We start from the raw sequence: 14259 nt of genomic DNA on the forward strand, positions 1-14259 counted from the left end.
GCTGCTCTCCCCACTGGAGCTGCACGTCGTCTTTCGTCAGATGCGTCAGCGGTGCAGAAATTTGCGAAAAATCACGAGCGAAACGTCTGTAATAGGCGCACAGCCCAAGGAATCTTCGAAAGGTCTTCTTGTCTGATGGCTTCGGGAACTCGGCTACAGCGGACATCTTTGCGGGATCAGGGCTTACACCCTGAGCACTCACGACGTGACCCAAGAATTTCAGCCCACCATAGGCGAACCGACACTTGGAAGGCTTGAGGGTCAGCCCAGCAGCCTTGAAGGCCTGTAGCACGGCTCGCAGTCGTCTCAGGTGCTCATCAAATTCGCTTGCGAACATCACAACATCGTCGAGGTAGACGAGACAGCTTTGCCATTTCAAGCCGGCAAGGACGGTGTCCATAACGCGCTGGAAGGTTGCCGGCGCTGTGCACTGCCCAAACGGCATTACTTTAAACTCATACAGTCCATCCGGCGTGACGAAGGCTGTCTTCTCACGATCTCGTTCGTCGACCTCAATCTGCCAGTACCCGCTCTTCAAGTCCATCGACGAAAAGTATCGGGCGTGGCGCAGCCGGTCCAGGGTGTCGTCGATGCGTGGCAGCGGGTAGACGTCCTTTTTTGTTACGGCGTCCAGTCGGCGATAGTCCACGCAGAACCGAAAGTCCCGTCTTTCTTTTTCACCAGGACTACCGGTGAAGCCCACGAACTGCTTGAGGGCTGGACAATGTCGTCGTCGAGCATTTCTTGTTCCTGCTGCTGGATGGCTTCCCTTTCTTTGACGGAGACCCTGTACGGCGGCCGATGCACAGGGAGCGCGTCGTCATCAGTAATTATCCGATGTTTCGCAACCGTCGTTTGGCGCACCTTCGACGACGCGGAGAAGCACTCACTGAACTCGGCGAGAAGGTCACAGAGTTGTCGTCGTTGTGGGGCTGGGTGGGGCGGGTCGATGTCGAGCTCTAAGGACGTGATTGTCTTTTTCTGCGTGGGAGAGGCGTCTTCTGAGATCACGGCGATCGCGGCTGAGTCTTGAATTTCCTCGACGTAGCACACAGCTGTACCCTTTGTAAGGTGCTGCGACTCTTGCCGGAAGTTGGTGACAAGGGCTACGGTACGCCCGTCCTGGAGCTCGGTTACGCCTCTTGCAATGCCAATCCCTCGTCCGAGGAGAAGCTAGACGCTTCCTTCCAGTAGTGCTACACCGCAGGTGGCTCCTTCGGTCCCGACGGGCACGAAGACACTCGACAGCGGCGGCAGGTTTACGTGGCTGGCGAGGACTTGCACTGCAGCTAACGTCGGTTTGGGATTTTCCACCGATGGGACAGGCTTCCGAAGCGTCAGCTTGTTCTCCGCAAGGTCCATAATGGCGCGTATTCACACAGGAAGTCCATTTCGAGAATGACGTCCCTCGAGCAGTCTTGCAGAACGACGAACTTCACAGGGCATGTTTCGCCGTGATTCACGACGCGAGCGGTGCATCTCCCGACTAATGTAATCAGGTGTCCTCCGGCGGTTCTTATTTGTGGTCCATCCCACGGAGTCATGACTTTTCGAAGGCGGCGGGAGAGCCTCCCACTCAAGACTGAGTAGTCTGCTCCGGTGTCCACGAGTGCCGATGAGTCGAGGCCGTCGATAACAACGTTTAGGTTGTTGGACACCGAAGCAGGAGCGTCGTTGTGATGCGTAGCGTCGGGAGAGTGGGAGCGCTCCGTCGTTCTTGGAGGCTCTTTACGTCGGTCGTCTTCGGCAACTCCACCTCCAGGAGTTGCCGCGCCTAGTTTCCCCGGCGAGGAGCGAGGGGCGACAGGCTTTCACGTCGGGGTCGGTGCATCGGCGAAGCTGGACGTCGTGGTGAAGGCGATCGGAACTCTCGGCGGGACGCAAGCTCGGGGGACTGAGGTCGTCGCAGGTACTCGTCGATCTCCCGAGGGCGTTCACCATACCGGGGGTGCGGGTCGTTTGGGTGGAATCCGCGCAGCCCGAGTCGTCGGTATGGGCATCGGCGGTACACATGATCGGCCTCGCCGCAGTGATGACACAGCGGTCGTCGATCGACCGTGCGCCGCACATCCGTCTTTCTTGGCGCCGGTTGTTCAGTGCGGAAGAACTGGGGTTGCCCTTCCAGACGTCGGAAGGTTTGTTGTGCGCCCGAAGTACTGATCACAGACCGAGGGTCATCGTTCATGGCACAGTTGGCCCAAGAGATCCTTCGTCTAAGCCACACGGAACACCGTTGAACAACGGCATACCATCCGCAGACCAACGAGTTGACGGAGCGGCTCAACAAAACAATCGCCGACATGGTCTCTATGTACGTCGACGTGGAGCACAAGACCTGGGACGAAGTGCTGCCCTATGTCACGTTCGCCTACAACACAGCAGTGCAAGAGCCCACAGGAGTGACGCCCTTCCAGCTGGTGTATGGCCGGGTGGTGACGACTATGCTAGACTCTATGTTGCCGCACGAGTCAGTCGACGACGGGAGCGATGAGGCCCAGGTGGTTGCTCAACGGGCAGAAGAGATCCGCCAGCTAGCCAGACTACGAATTCAAGACCAGCAACATGTCGACGCCGGCCGCTACAATCTTCGCCGGCGTGACGCCCACTTTCAACCTGGAGACCGGGTATGGGTCTGGACACCAATACGGCGCCGCGGTCTCAGCGAGAAGCTTCTCAAACGCTACTTTGGACCCTACAAGGTTCTTCGCCGTCTCGGGGACTTAAACTACGAGGTTCCTCCCGACGGAACTAGACCATCAAGACAACGCCAACCACGACCCGAAGTAGTCCACGTCGTGCGCCTCAAGCCGTATTACGAACGATAGAACTTTGAACTCTCGTCAAACCGTGAACTGTGACTCACGATTCTGCTATCCTTTTGTTGTGGCTTTGTGTTTTATGTTGCATCGGGACGATGCACTTTTAAAGGGGGGGATAATGCCGCGCGCAGGGTTGAGAAAGCAACGCTCGATCACGAACCTCTAGAAAGTTCCCGTTTATTCTTGTTCCAGACGTAATTTCTATCATTTATCCCTGCTTTAGTTGTTCCAGAAAGTGCGTGTTCATTCTCACCCCGAGCGCGCTACGCTCGAACCTTCTCCGCCGAATCTTCGAGATAGTGACTCACCTTAGATAAGAGGCCGCCCGTGACCTTGTCGATTTAGTCTCGCCCCAGCGGTCGACTCTGGTGTTAACACCGACTTCGACGCTCGCGACGCTCTATTATTATCTTTTATACCATTTGATTTTTGGCACAAGTTCGCCACATTAAACGTTTATTTCTTCCTGTTTATTTATTGGTTTTTGGTCACCACCCGTGACAATATATAAAACAAGACGTGGGCGGGCAGTGTTGTGTTGACGCCAACCGCGATTGCAGCAACAATTTGGCAGCGACAATTCGCGATTATAGCGACAATTAACAGCGACAATTTGGCAGCGACAATTTGCGATTACAGCGAAAATTTGGCAGCGGCAATTCGCGATTACAGCGATAATGAGCAGCGACAATTTGGCAGCGACAATTCGCGATGACAGCGACAATTAACATGCGCTGAAAGAACAATCCCCACGTGTCACCAGAAAAGGCGTGTTTGCGAACGGAGCGACATAATTCGAGGGAAACACCACCCCATGACTCTAGTAAAAGGGAGACAATGGCATTAACGTTTAAGTGGCACTTTTGTTTGTTCTCAAATTTGCTCTCCTGGAACACTGATATGGCGAAGGGGCAGGGAGGGGGGAGGGGGGGTGCTTTCCCGAGATTAAAAGATTTTACGATTCCACTTAACATAACAAAAAACGCGCACAAGAAATAGAGACACAGATATGGCAAAATGTAATCTCGGGCGTAGGGGTTGTTTTCGCTCTCTTGTTTACGGCCGTGTAAGTGTTTCCTGCATATAAAATAAATGCCGAAGCAGCATGGTCCACACATTTTCAAGGCACCACCCGAGGATTACCACTGAGGAAGAGGACCTTGTGAGATCGGCAGTCTACAAGAACGGAGACTGGTGTCACAGTGCCTGCCATAGCTCGGCTGGACCTCCGACGGGCAACACCGGAGTCCAGATCGGCGCTGAGCTGAAGGGTGCTGCTTCGTCGGACAAGAAGAAAACTTGCCTTCGGATAACGTGTTCCTTAAAGTAACTAAAGCATTCAGCATTTTTGCTCTGGTTGTGACGTTAGTGCGTGAGGACCGTATTTTCCCGGCTAGATTCCGCGGACTACACATGTTTAAAATTTGAAATTTGAGGACGTGCGGACTATACAAGAATCTTGTGTTTCAAAATCGTTTATTATGACCAGACGTGACAGATGTCGTGAACGAAACAGGATGTTAACGAGGATTTATGTACAATACAAGCTTCTTCGTAAGCTAAGAAAGCAAACATTTGTCATGGTGTGCCGTACATCTATGAGGAGATTTTCGCGTCGACCAAGCACCAAATGCGGACTATGCACGGCGTGCGGACTATACAGTGTGTCCGGACTATTTAAGCAAAGACTTTTAATTTTGACCCCAAATTCGCCCTGCGGACTATAGCCCGGAAAATGCGGTGATATCAGTGCCGTTTAGCTCGTTCGGGTGCTATACACTCGTTAAATACGAAGTGGGAGACTAAAGATGGCGGACTCGCCGACAAAAGTGCCGCCGCGTCATCATCACGAGAGTTCGATCGGTGAGCTCCGTAAACATCGAAGGCAACTTTGAGTATGACCAGAGCCTAGGGCCCCTGTTCGCTCCTCAGAAATCGGAGCACGTTTTCTGTTGAGACAGCACGGGCGAAGTCCACCCGTTTGCATTTTCGCTCGTTGTTTCTACTGAGTACGATGAAAAGTTACGCGAGAGTATAAAACGCCCAAGCTTAAAAGATAGTTCATGCCGTGAGTATCCGAGGATAGGGGTAATCAGTGGCGTCCTCTCCTCAGTCTTGATGCTTTGGTTGTTTCTACCAAGACGGCATGCCCAACCGGAGACACTCACCGAGCGACCCGTCGCGCTCAGTGCCTCAGCTTGAATTTTATTTTTTTAGAGAAAGAGTAATATTACTTTCTCGTCGTATTAGTCAGGCTCCGATTGTAGAGAGCAGCGTTGGGTTCACGGCGTGCTCAAATTTTGATGTCTAACAACCGATGGTCACCTATTAGATCCTTGTTGTGGATGTAGGATTAATTCGGACCACCCTCTATTTTTCAGCGTGGAAGCGAAATCTCGGTTAAAGGACGACCAAAGAATCAACTAGCTCTCGCCAGATCGCAGCTACCTGGGCCGAGATTTGAATACGCCAACTGTGAAGGTTGAATTAAAACCGAGTTGCCTTCATTAAAAATTTAAGTTAGATTTTAATATGAGAAACGGAATGAACTAAGCTGTAGTGGGGAGCAGGCAGCCACGCTCAAGGTCTTCGATCGCTTCGAATTGAAACTGAGCAACCAAAGAATAAAACGCTAGCCCTTTGTTCTCCCCATTTTCGATGACTCAGAATCTCGGCTTTTTTTTTTTTTCGATGGGGCTGTCAAGTCTTATTTTAGAGACTATAAAATAAAACACCGAGTCTAAAATCACTGGTAGATCAAGAAAGGCGGCGCTTGGCGAGTCTCGGACATCTAATTACCGCTCCTCAGCCAATGAGACCGCGACGTTAGCCAATCAGAACGGCGAAGAACGAATCAAGAATCAAGAAGCCGGATCATAATGTGTCCTGTTCCTAGTCCGCTTCACACCCCAGTCCGAGCACAGTCGATGCTACGATCCGATGGCGCCTGTCAAGCAGCGTCAAAAGCTCCTCGTCACTGCTCTCGTCGTTTTTGTTGGTTTTCAATCACTGGTTAAACCAATCACGCAAAGATAAAAGAGCAGAATTACGGCGTGTTTAGTGTGCCGGACTGGTTTACCCGGTGATGGCGAGAAAACAGAGAGTACGAGCGCCGAGACGATTTTATTTTCTTATCTACGTATTTATTGCCTTCGTATCCCACGGAGGTTTCATAATAAAAACAGAAAAAGTTTTTCACACATGCGAAAAACACGGTTTTTCAAAGCAAAAAGTATGCACTTTTGAAGCAGCTTCGTAACGTCGGCTCTGCTCGGACGACGTAAAACTGAGCATACTATGCTTCGTTTCAGCTTCGGTCCGAGCGCGGCCGATGTTATGAGCCGAAGGGCCAATCAAACAGCAAAAGAGGCACAACGTCATGGGGTGCTCTCTGCAGTTGATAGGACCAGATGCTATTCGCCGTCTCTCTGTGCGCGCTCCTCCGCCGGCTAGTCCTATCAAGCGCAGAGAGCACACCATGACGCTGCGCTTTTTGCGCTGTTTGATTGGCCGTTCGGCTCATAACATCGGCCGCGCTCGGTCCGAAGCTGAAACGAAGAATAGATACTTTGCTATAATGCAAAAAAGCAAAAAAAAAAGAAGCGCGCTTTATGTTTTTTTTTGTTTGTTATTTTTTGTTTTGACAATCCGCAAGTTTCTGTTTTGTTATTGTTCTGAAGGAAACAAGACCTACAAAAATGTTGGGAAACGACACCACAGGCTTGACGCTGACCATGAACCCGGTTAAGTTCTTCAGCGAGCTCCAACAGCTTGGAGACCCCCGTACTCGAAACTTCACGCTGGTAATGAACCCGCTCTTCGTGTTCCCGCTAGTCATGGCCTACCTCTACTTCGTCAAAGTGGTCGGTCCACGGTGGATGAAGGACAAGGAACCCTTCCAGATCATCAACCTCATCCGCTTCTACAACCTCGCGATGGTCCTCCTCAACGCGAGGTTTCTCTACATCGTCCTCACCTGCACCTATCTTCCGGGAGGTGAATACAGCCTCTGGTGCCAGGGGATCACGGGCCGGAAGACAAAACAGTTGGCCGGCTTGTACAAAGCTGCGTCCTGGTACGTCGCCGTGCGGTACGCCGACTTTCTTGACACCGTCTTCTTCGTCCTGCGCAAGAAGTTCACGCACATCACGCATCTGCACGTCATTCACCACACCGTGGTGGCGGTGAACGCGTGGTTCTGGGTGCTATTCGCTCCAGAGGGTCAGCCCGCCCTGGGAATCGCCATGAACGCGTTCGTCCACGTTGTCATGTACGCCTACTACTTCCTTGCCACGCTAGGTCCGAATGTCAGGCAGTACCTCTGGTGGAAGAAGTACCTGACCACGATGCAGATTGTGCAGTTTGTCATCTTCATCGGGCACATGTCCATCCCGCTCTTCGTGGACTGCGGTTTCCCGAGGCACCTCATTCACGCGGCCATTGCTCAGACGGTTCTTATTTTAAGTCTCTTTGTAAACTTCTATATCCAATCGTATATGAGACGAAGAGATCCCAAACTGACAAAGGGTCAAGTCGATCTTGCTCAGCATGCGAACGGCAAGGCCGTCAATGGAAAGTGCGATTAGTGAGAGAATTCCGCGTAACTGAGTCTAAGGAATGAACACAGATGTATTATTCATGATTCGTTTCATGAACCATGTAGTGACATGCTTGAGGCAGTTCAATCGTATCATTGTCTCAGTATCTCAAATAGTGTACCAATGATTCTAATCGGGTAATACTAATCTTTTAAGACGGCTAAAAGCATCTGCTTGGTTCTGATGACATCGAATTATTATATCCAACATGAGCTTACTTCCGAACAACTGAGGTAGGCTAGATGAACATCTGATATACAGGACGGTATACTCTTATTGAATTTGTGCTACGATAGATGAAGCGTCTATCGTAGCGTCGAAGCGTCTTGCAAATATTTCTAGAGTATACGCCGACAAGTGAACGCTGATGAACGGCACTTTCAGCTCAGCTATAGTTATTCATGGAGGACTATTTTTATCGTTACGTTCGCCAACTAGTCACATCTCAGTCATGCCGTATTTTAGAGTGAATAATTTTATTCTTGATAAATTGCAGCGGCCGGACAAATACGAAGAACGTCGTTGTTAACTCTGACAGGCTAGAAAGTTGTGCTTTGAAATAAGAACACTTGATACTTTTTACGGTACTCTCACAGACCATATTTTAAATATTTTTCATGTTGTAAAATATTCAGCAGAGTATAAAAACTCTACTAATGTATCATGTTTCGTTCTATACTCGCTTTAATCTTGTAAATTTTTTTTTATATTTCTTTGCCGAACGTAGATTAGCACCTTCTTTCGGGTTGTAACTCACAGCTTGGGAACATGATGTTCTTATCAACCAAAAGTGTTTCTGTTGACGTAGTACTTCACACAATTCATATCAACATTCACCCGTCACGGAAAATCTCATGACCTCACCATTTTTTGTCATAATCATGCAGTCAAACGAATAAAAACACTGAAGCTTAAAGGCGCCATTTGTACTGTTATATGGGTGGACACATAAATAAAATATATACCTATTGAGCAAGACTATTTCGTACAAAAACGAATGCACACGCGACAGGTAAGTTTATATACGTGGGCTGAAACTTGAGTTGGAAGAAACACCGGCAGAAACCATTCCTCACCGTATAAGATTACCGGGAAGTATTCCGACCCTATTTGAAATAATTAATTATGAAAACCGAGGCGTTTAATCAATAATAATGTTTATTAATTTTTGAAAGTCCGAGTGACAATTCCATAATAAAATGGGCATATATGAAATAGCAATCATCAGAACGGGACAGAATATTAAACTAATTTCAACGTAGTCACTGGGGCTATACAGAAAGAGAGTACACTAATGCAAATGTATTAGTCCTTTATAAATAAATATAGTTACTAATAGGTTTCACCTCTCATCACTAATGGTAACGTAAACATTTGATAAGAAACAGTGGATAAGGAAATTGCGCGTCATTTCCAAGAATTACGCGTGGAACCAGCTGAACAATAAAGTAAGGAGAAGCAGAAACGTCAACCACTCCCTGGACTACCAAATAATTTAATAGATCGTCCTCCTCTTCTACTAAATCTTATGGGTATCAATTTTTTTTCTCTAGTTGTGTTTTTCCTTATTCCTATTTTTACTTACCAGAGAGGGCGCCCTTCAGAAATAGTTTTTCTTGCGGTTGCAGGGTTATTGAAGCGGAGCTCACGCAGTTTTCTTCTTCGTTGTCTACAGCCAAGGCCTCCAACATCTCCCTCGCAAGCTGGTTTTTATGGTGCCCTATGATGCTGGCTTGCTCAAGCTTTGGTTTCCAGTTTGCACTTGCAAGTTCGACAATGGGCAGCGAGGTGTCCTGGAGCCGCGAGATTGTTAACGTTGGCCACATGTTCACGTGCACGGTCGTTTATGCGTCTCCCGGTCTGTCCAATATAGCATCGTCCACATGTTAACGGTATGCTGTAAACGACGCCTTTTTGGACCGGAAGGTATTTTGTCCTGTGTCGGGTGTCGCACCTGTCTTGCATGTCCGTTTGTGTCTGATTAATCTTGCGGCATAAGGAATAAGCCTTACTGGGGGCCGAGCACACAACTTGAACGTTTTGCCAGTCTGCTATTTCTTTTAAATTTGTGGGTGACCTCATGAATGTACGGAACTACCGCGAAGGACTTCTTTGTTTTCCTTGCTTGTTCTTCATCTTGGGCATTGTTCCTCTTGACACTGCGGCATATTTTTTCACATATGGAGGCCAATAATGTTTTTGGATATCTGACATTGTGAAGTCGTGAAATCTGTGCATCAAAGCTTTGTTGGACTTGATGGGGGCGGGTCTTCTTTAGGCTTGCGGAGAGGGCTGCGATGGCCACTCCTTGCTTAACATTTTTTGAGTGTTCGGACTCATAAGGAAGAAGCTCTTTTCCCGATTGTGCTTGGTATTGCCAACAGACATACCCTGCTTGGGATTTCAACGCCGATCAAGAAACCGAATTGATTTTTTCACTGGAGTTTCGTGGGTGAAAGTGAGGCCCATGCAGATTTTTTCGAATTGTGTCAAGGTGGTTTTAAGGCATCCATCGGCTTGGTCGTCGACTTCTGTGGTGCACAAAATAAGAAAATCATCTACATACCTCAAAATAATCTTGAATGGCTTCCTGGATGGCTTGTCCACACCTCGCACGAAAGATTTAGCATAGATGCGGGGTTACTTGAGAGCCAATGCAAATGCCACTCTTTTGCACATACTGGTGCTCTTGTTGGGCCACAACCGTCGCTGACAGGTAGAATCTTAAGATTTCCAAGGAGGTGCCTAAGCTCATTCCTGCGGCTTTTTGGAATTTAGTGAGCCCTTTTTCTTCGATGGTGGTTTGGAGAACATGCATTACGGGTTACACCCGTAATGTATCATAACCAACTAGCTCAACTCATCCCCGTACTAAATTTCCAAGAATATTCGAAGCGACGAAAAATAAGGTCATGAGTCGATAGTAAATTTTATCTGAGTGTTCCGTTGTGACTCTGCGGCGGAGAAAAAGGGTGCCTAGTTTAGTTGACTGACGTGGTTGTTATATGTGAGTACGATAATTACAATGCATTGAGTGAAATGCTCTCTTTTGAGCGGATTCCGAATTGTTAGATTAGTATTTCTTGAGAACAGCGTTGACGAGACAATGTATAGCGACGCCTCTTCTATCCCAATTAATAAATATGATTCCACGGTGACTTCACAGATATATCTGAAACAATCGGGCCTACAAACGTAACAGAAACTACCACAGAAACACAAAATTTGTTCATTAAACCACTCCTGGCAGTTATCAAGAATGTAGGGTAACTCTCACACGTGAGAAAGTTTCCATGTCGACATCTAACGGGTTTAATAACCAAATGTAAAAGCTCGGTGAAAAAAAAGTTCATTGGCACTGACGTCTATGTGCGATTGTCTAGTCGAGACCCGAAAACCCACGTTTGGAGACGCCATTTACTCTTTATTAGGTCCTTGCAAACGTTCACACACACCGAAACCACATGTCTGCATGGATCTATTAAGGTACTAACCTTCTATAACCATCTGTGAATCCAGGTTTGCAGAAATACAGAATGTCAAGGTATAATAAGTACGGGGTTCTCAAACTTTCAGATCTTAAAAGGCCCCTGAACAGAAAGAAAAAAAAAAGGATTTTTTTAAGTCGGGTTGGAACACGCGTTCCAAAAAATAAACTCTACGCGAAAAAAAAAACAAAAAAAAAAAACTCGGAGCAATGTTGACGGCGACAAATTTATTTGAAATTCTTCGCACGAAGTCCATGACGTCACGGGTCATTCCGGAATGACCATCTCGGTCGTGAAGGTGAAGCCGATCCACCTCTTTTCCACGGGCCCGAAATGCCGAGAGAAATCAAGTGGAAAGGAGGTGACTCCCGACTAAATCCCGTCTAGCGCCGCCAATATTCCTCTAGATTGTTTTTTCGCCTAGAATTAATTTTTTGACACGCTTGTCCGAACCAAACAGTTTTTAAAAAAGAAAGACGTTTTTTATTTTCAGGTTTTTTTACGAAACCCCTATCAGCCTTGAATGGCAGCCGGAGAACCTTTCTCGGTCTTGGCACTGATACAGCACATCAGTGAAGAAGCTTACATACCTCGCAAACGATCATTTGCATACTAGGGAGCGCTCTGATCATAGTTACAGAGCAGTGAGTGGTTGCTCACCGATGCGTGACTAAAATAGTGCTCAAGGAACTTCAAGATCTCGGGGAACCCATGAGTAAATTCCTGGGGACCCTTGGGTTCCTAGAAACCCAGTCTGAGAACTTAGGGCCTAGATATGTGGGCGTTTCATAATCTCACAAGAACATAATATAACTCAACGTTGTGGAAAAAATGTGGACTATTTTTTTAAAGGAAGGGTAAATTTCTAACATAGGATAAATTATTTCAAAATGAATGCGTCTTTTAAAAATATGGCGGATTCTCAAAACGCGAAATGCTTATGTATTGTTTCCTTCCGACACGCTTTGATCTTATTATTTGTTTTATATTTCTCAGCAGAGTGTAGATCAGCGCCTTCTCGCAGGCAGTAACTTCCAGTTTGGTGACGTGCTAATTGACAACATTTCAATCCATGATTTTTTAATGCGAAATCATTAACTGTCCCATGGAGCGAGCTGACGTCATCAGTTTGAAGTGCGAAAACGGCACCTAGTTTCCGCAATCACCTCCGGTTATATTGGCTAGCGCGCGTCGATGGGGCTCCATTGGCCGCTGCACTCGTGAGATTCCACGACCGCTCACCCCATGGCGCTGCGTGTCCATCAGCGCGCCGTTAACACGGAGCGTCCAAGGTCACTAGGGCACAGTCTTGTACAGGTTACTAAAAAAAAGTAATCGATTACAATGACTATTACTCTTGGCTAAAAAGTATTCAATTAGATTACTTGATTACTCGAAAGCAAAAGTAATTGGACATTACTTTGAGAAGTAACCGTTACTTTTCCGATTACTTTATTCTGTGAAGACTTACATCTTTGGCGCTCCTCATAACAATAAACTAGTTCCAACCTAAATTTAACATTTTCAGATGTATTGAAGAAGAAAAAACGGGCTCCCTCGTCGTGGTCGTTGGGCCTTCACAACGCGGACACAAGCATAGAATTCGCTTGAAGAAGTTTAATTATTTCAGCGTTCTCTAGTTTGGGGGGAAGGGGGGGGGGGGGGGTTAGATCTTGTTAAGCTTATAAGCAAGGGTTGTCGCTCAAGGTGGGCGTCGCTCATTTCATTATTCACATGTGGATGAACTTGCATGTTATACAAAAGGGCATCGGCTCCAGGATTTGAAACGGATCACCTGTAGTATCCATTAGCGGAAGAGTTGCCCCGACAACTTCTCAACTCGAAACCTTGCTTGTCACAAAGGCCACGTAGGGAAATAGGGAAACATTTTAACTGGCTTTGGTATATTTTGCGTCCGCTTTAGATATTCTTCGGTTCTGGTTCTCCTACGGCTGCGAGTAGGTGCCGTAAGCAGGATTGTTTTCATTTATTTATTGTTTATTTCTGTATGTGTGTGCGTGAGGGGGTTAGTTTAAACGAAGGACTTACAAAGCTACATTCTGCTTGGGCCTCCCAATCGCAGTCCCAACTAAAAAAAAAAAAAGACATTTTAGAGAAGCTATACATACAAAAGGGGTTGACCTCGTTTCCTACAGATCCGCCAAAGATTTTTTCTTTTTTTCCGTTCGCAAAAAGAAGCAAATTTAATTTTTGTCATTTCAGAAAAAAAAAAAAATGTGTGCAGCGGGAGGGGCGGGGGGGGGGGGGGGGGGGGGCTGGAATAATAGCAACGGTTACAAGTAATTTTATTACTTCAAAAAGTAATCATATTACTCTTGTGATTACTGCCTAATAAAAGTAATCAACTGATTACAAAATTACTCCAAAAAGTAATCGATTACAAGTAATTTGATTACTTGTAATGCGTACGGTACAAGTCTGCTAGGGGAGCACGCGCGCTGACCGGCGACGAAAAGTACGCAGCAGACGAAGAAGGGAACGGAGGAGCGGCTTGCATGCTTTCGCATTCACAACTCATAAAAAGTGCTTAGGTGTACCTCGAACGTTTTTAAAAACCAAAAGTGTTACCGTTGACGTGTTTTTCACTCAATTTCATAGCACTTTTCACCCTTCACGTACGATCTCACGACTTCATCCATATTTGTCATAATCATATGCAATCGAACGAATAAAAGAAAAAAAAAGAAGCTTAAAGGCCGGTAGGCATTCTTATATAGGTAGGTGCAGATATTTACTGTTTACATATTCTGCAAGAATTTTTTTTTTTTTTAAGTGATACACCAAGTTACAGGTACGTTTATACACCTGCGCTGCAACTTATTTCGCTCTGAGAAACTGTGATAAAATATTTCTTCGACGTACTGGACTACCGGTAAGTATTCAGACACCCTAATTAGAAAGAATAGTTAACAAAACCCATGGGGTTTTATAATCTTTATAATTTATACACTTTTGAAGGCCTGAAGGTGCGTTATACAATAGAGTGGCCATATATAAGGAAATCAATCAGTAATCGCAACTTGAAACAACATTAAACGCATTGAAATATAGTTGCTGGGCTTAAAGAGAACGAGGGTATAGTGCTGCGAATTTGCATTTTTACAACGAAGATGTTATGTGCTAGGATCTGAAAAACAAAAATGCGTCCATGAATGTTAACGAAAAACTCCTCTTTAAACGGGGCTCCTTCGTTCCGACTGGTCATGGGAAGTATAAATAAAAAAAAGGGGCGACCCGCGTGAGTCAGCCTTCCTTATCATTATCATATAGTGAGGTGCTGACACCTTTTATCATCTACGGTCACCGACGTATCACAGCCAAGAGCGCGCTGAT

At 46.7% G+C, this 14259-nt stretch overlaps 1 protein-coding gene across 1 annotated transcript; it reads left to right on the top strand.

Annotated features, from left to right (window-relative positions):
- The first annotated feature begins 6547 nt into the window (after window positions 1–6547).
- LOC120851157 (elongation of very long chain fatty acids protein 4-like) lies at window positions 6548–7405 on the top strand. The gene has a single exon (XM_040223750.1). The coding sequence runs from the start codon at window positions 6554–6556 to the stop codon at window positions 7403–7405; it is 852 nt and encodes a 283-aa protein (XP_040079684.1). The 5' UTR covers window positions 6548–6553.
- The last annotated feature ends 6854 nt before the right edge of the window (window positions 7406–14259 follow it).

Source organism: Ixodes scapularis, unplaced genomic scaffold, assembly GCF_016920785.2.
Source record: "Ixodes scapularis isolate PalLabHiFi unplaced genomic scaffold, ASM1692078v2 PGA_scaffold7__128_contigs__length_106722199, whole genome shotgun sequence".
NCBI lineage: Eukaryota > Metazoa > Arthropoda > Arachnida > Ixodida > Ixodidae > Ixodes > Ixodes scapularis.

What these genes read in the sequence shown, in the direction of transcription:
- LOC120851157 (XM_040223750.1), top strand. Translation starts at nt 6,554, where the DNA reads ATGAACCCGGTTAAGTTCTTCAGCGAGCTCCAACAGCTTGGAGACCCC.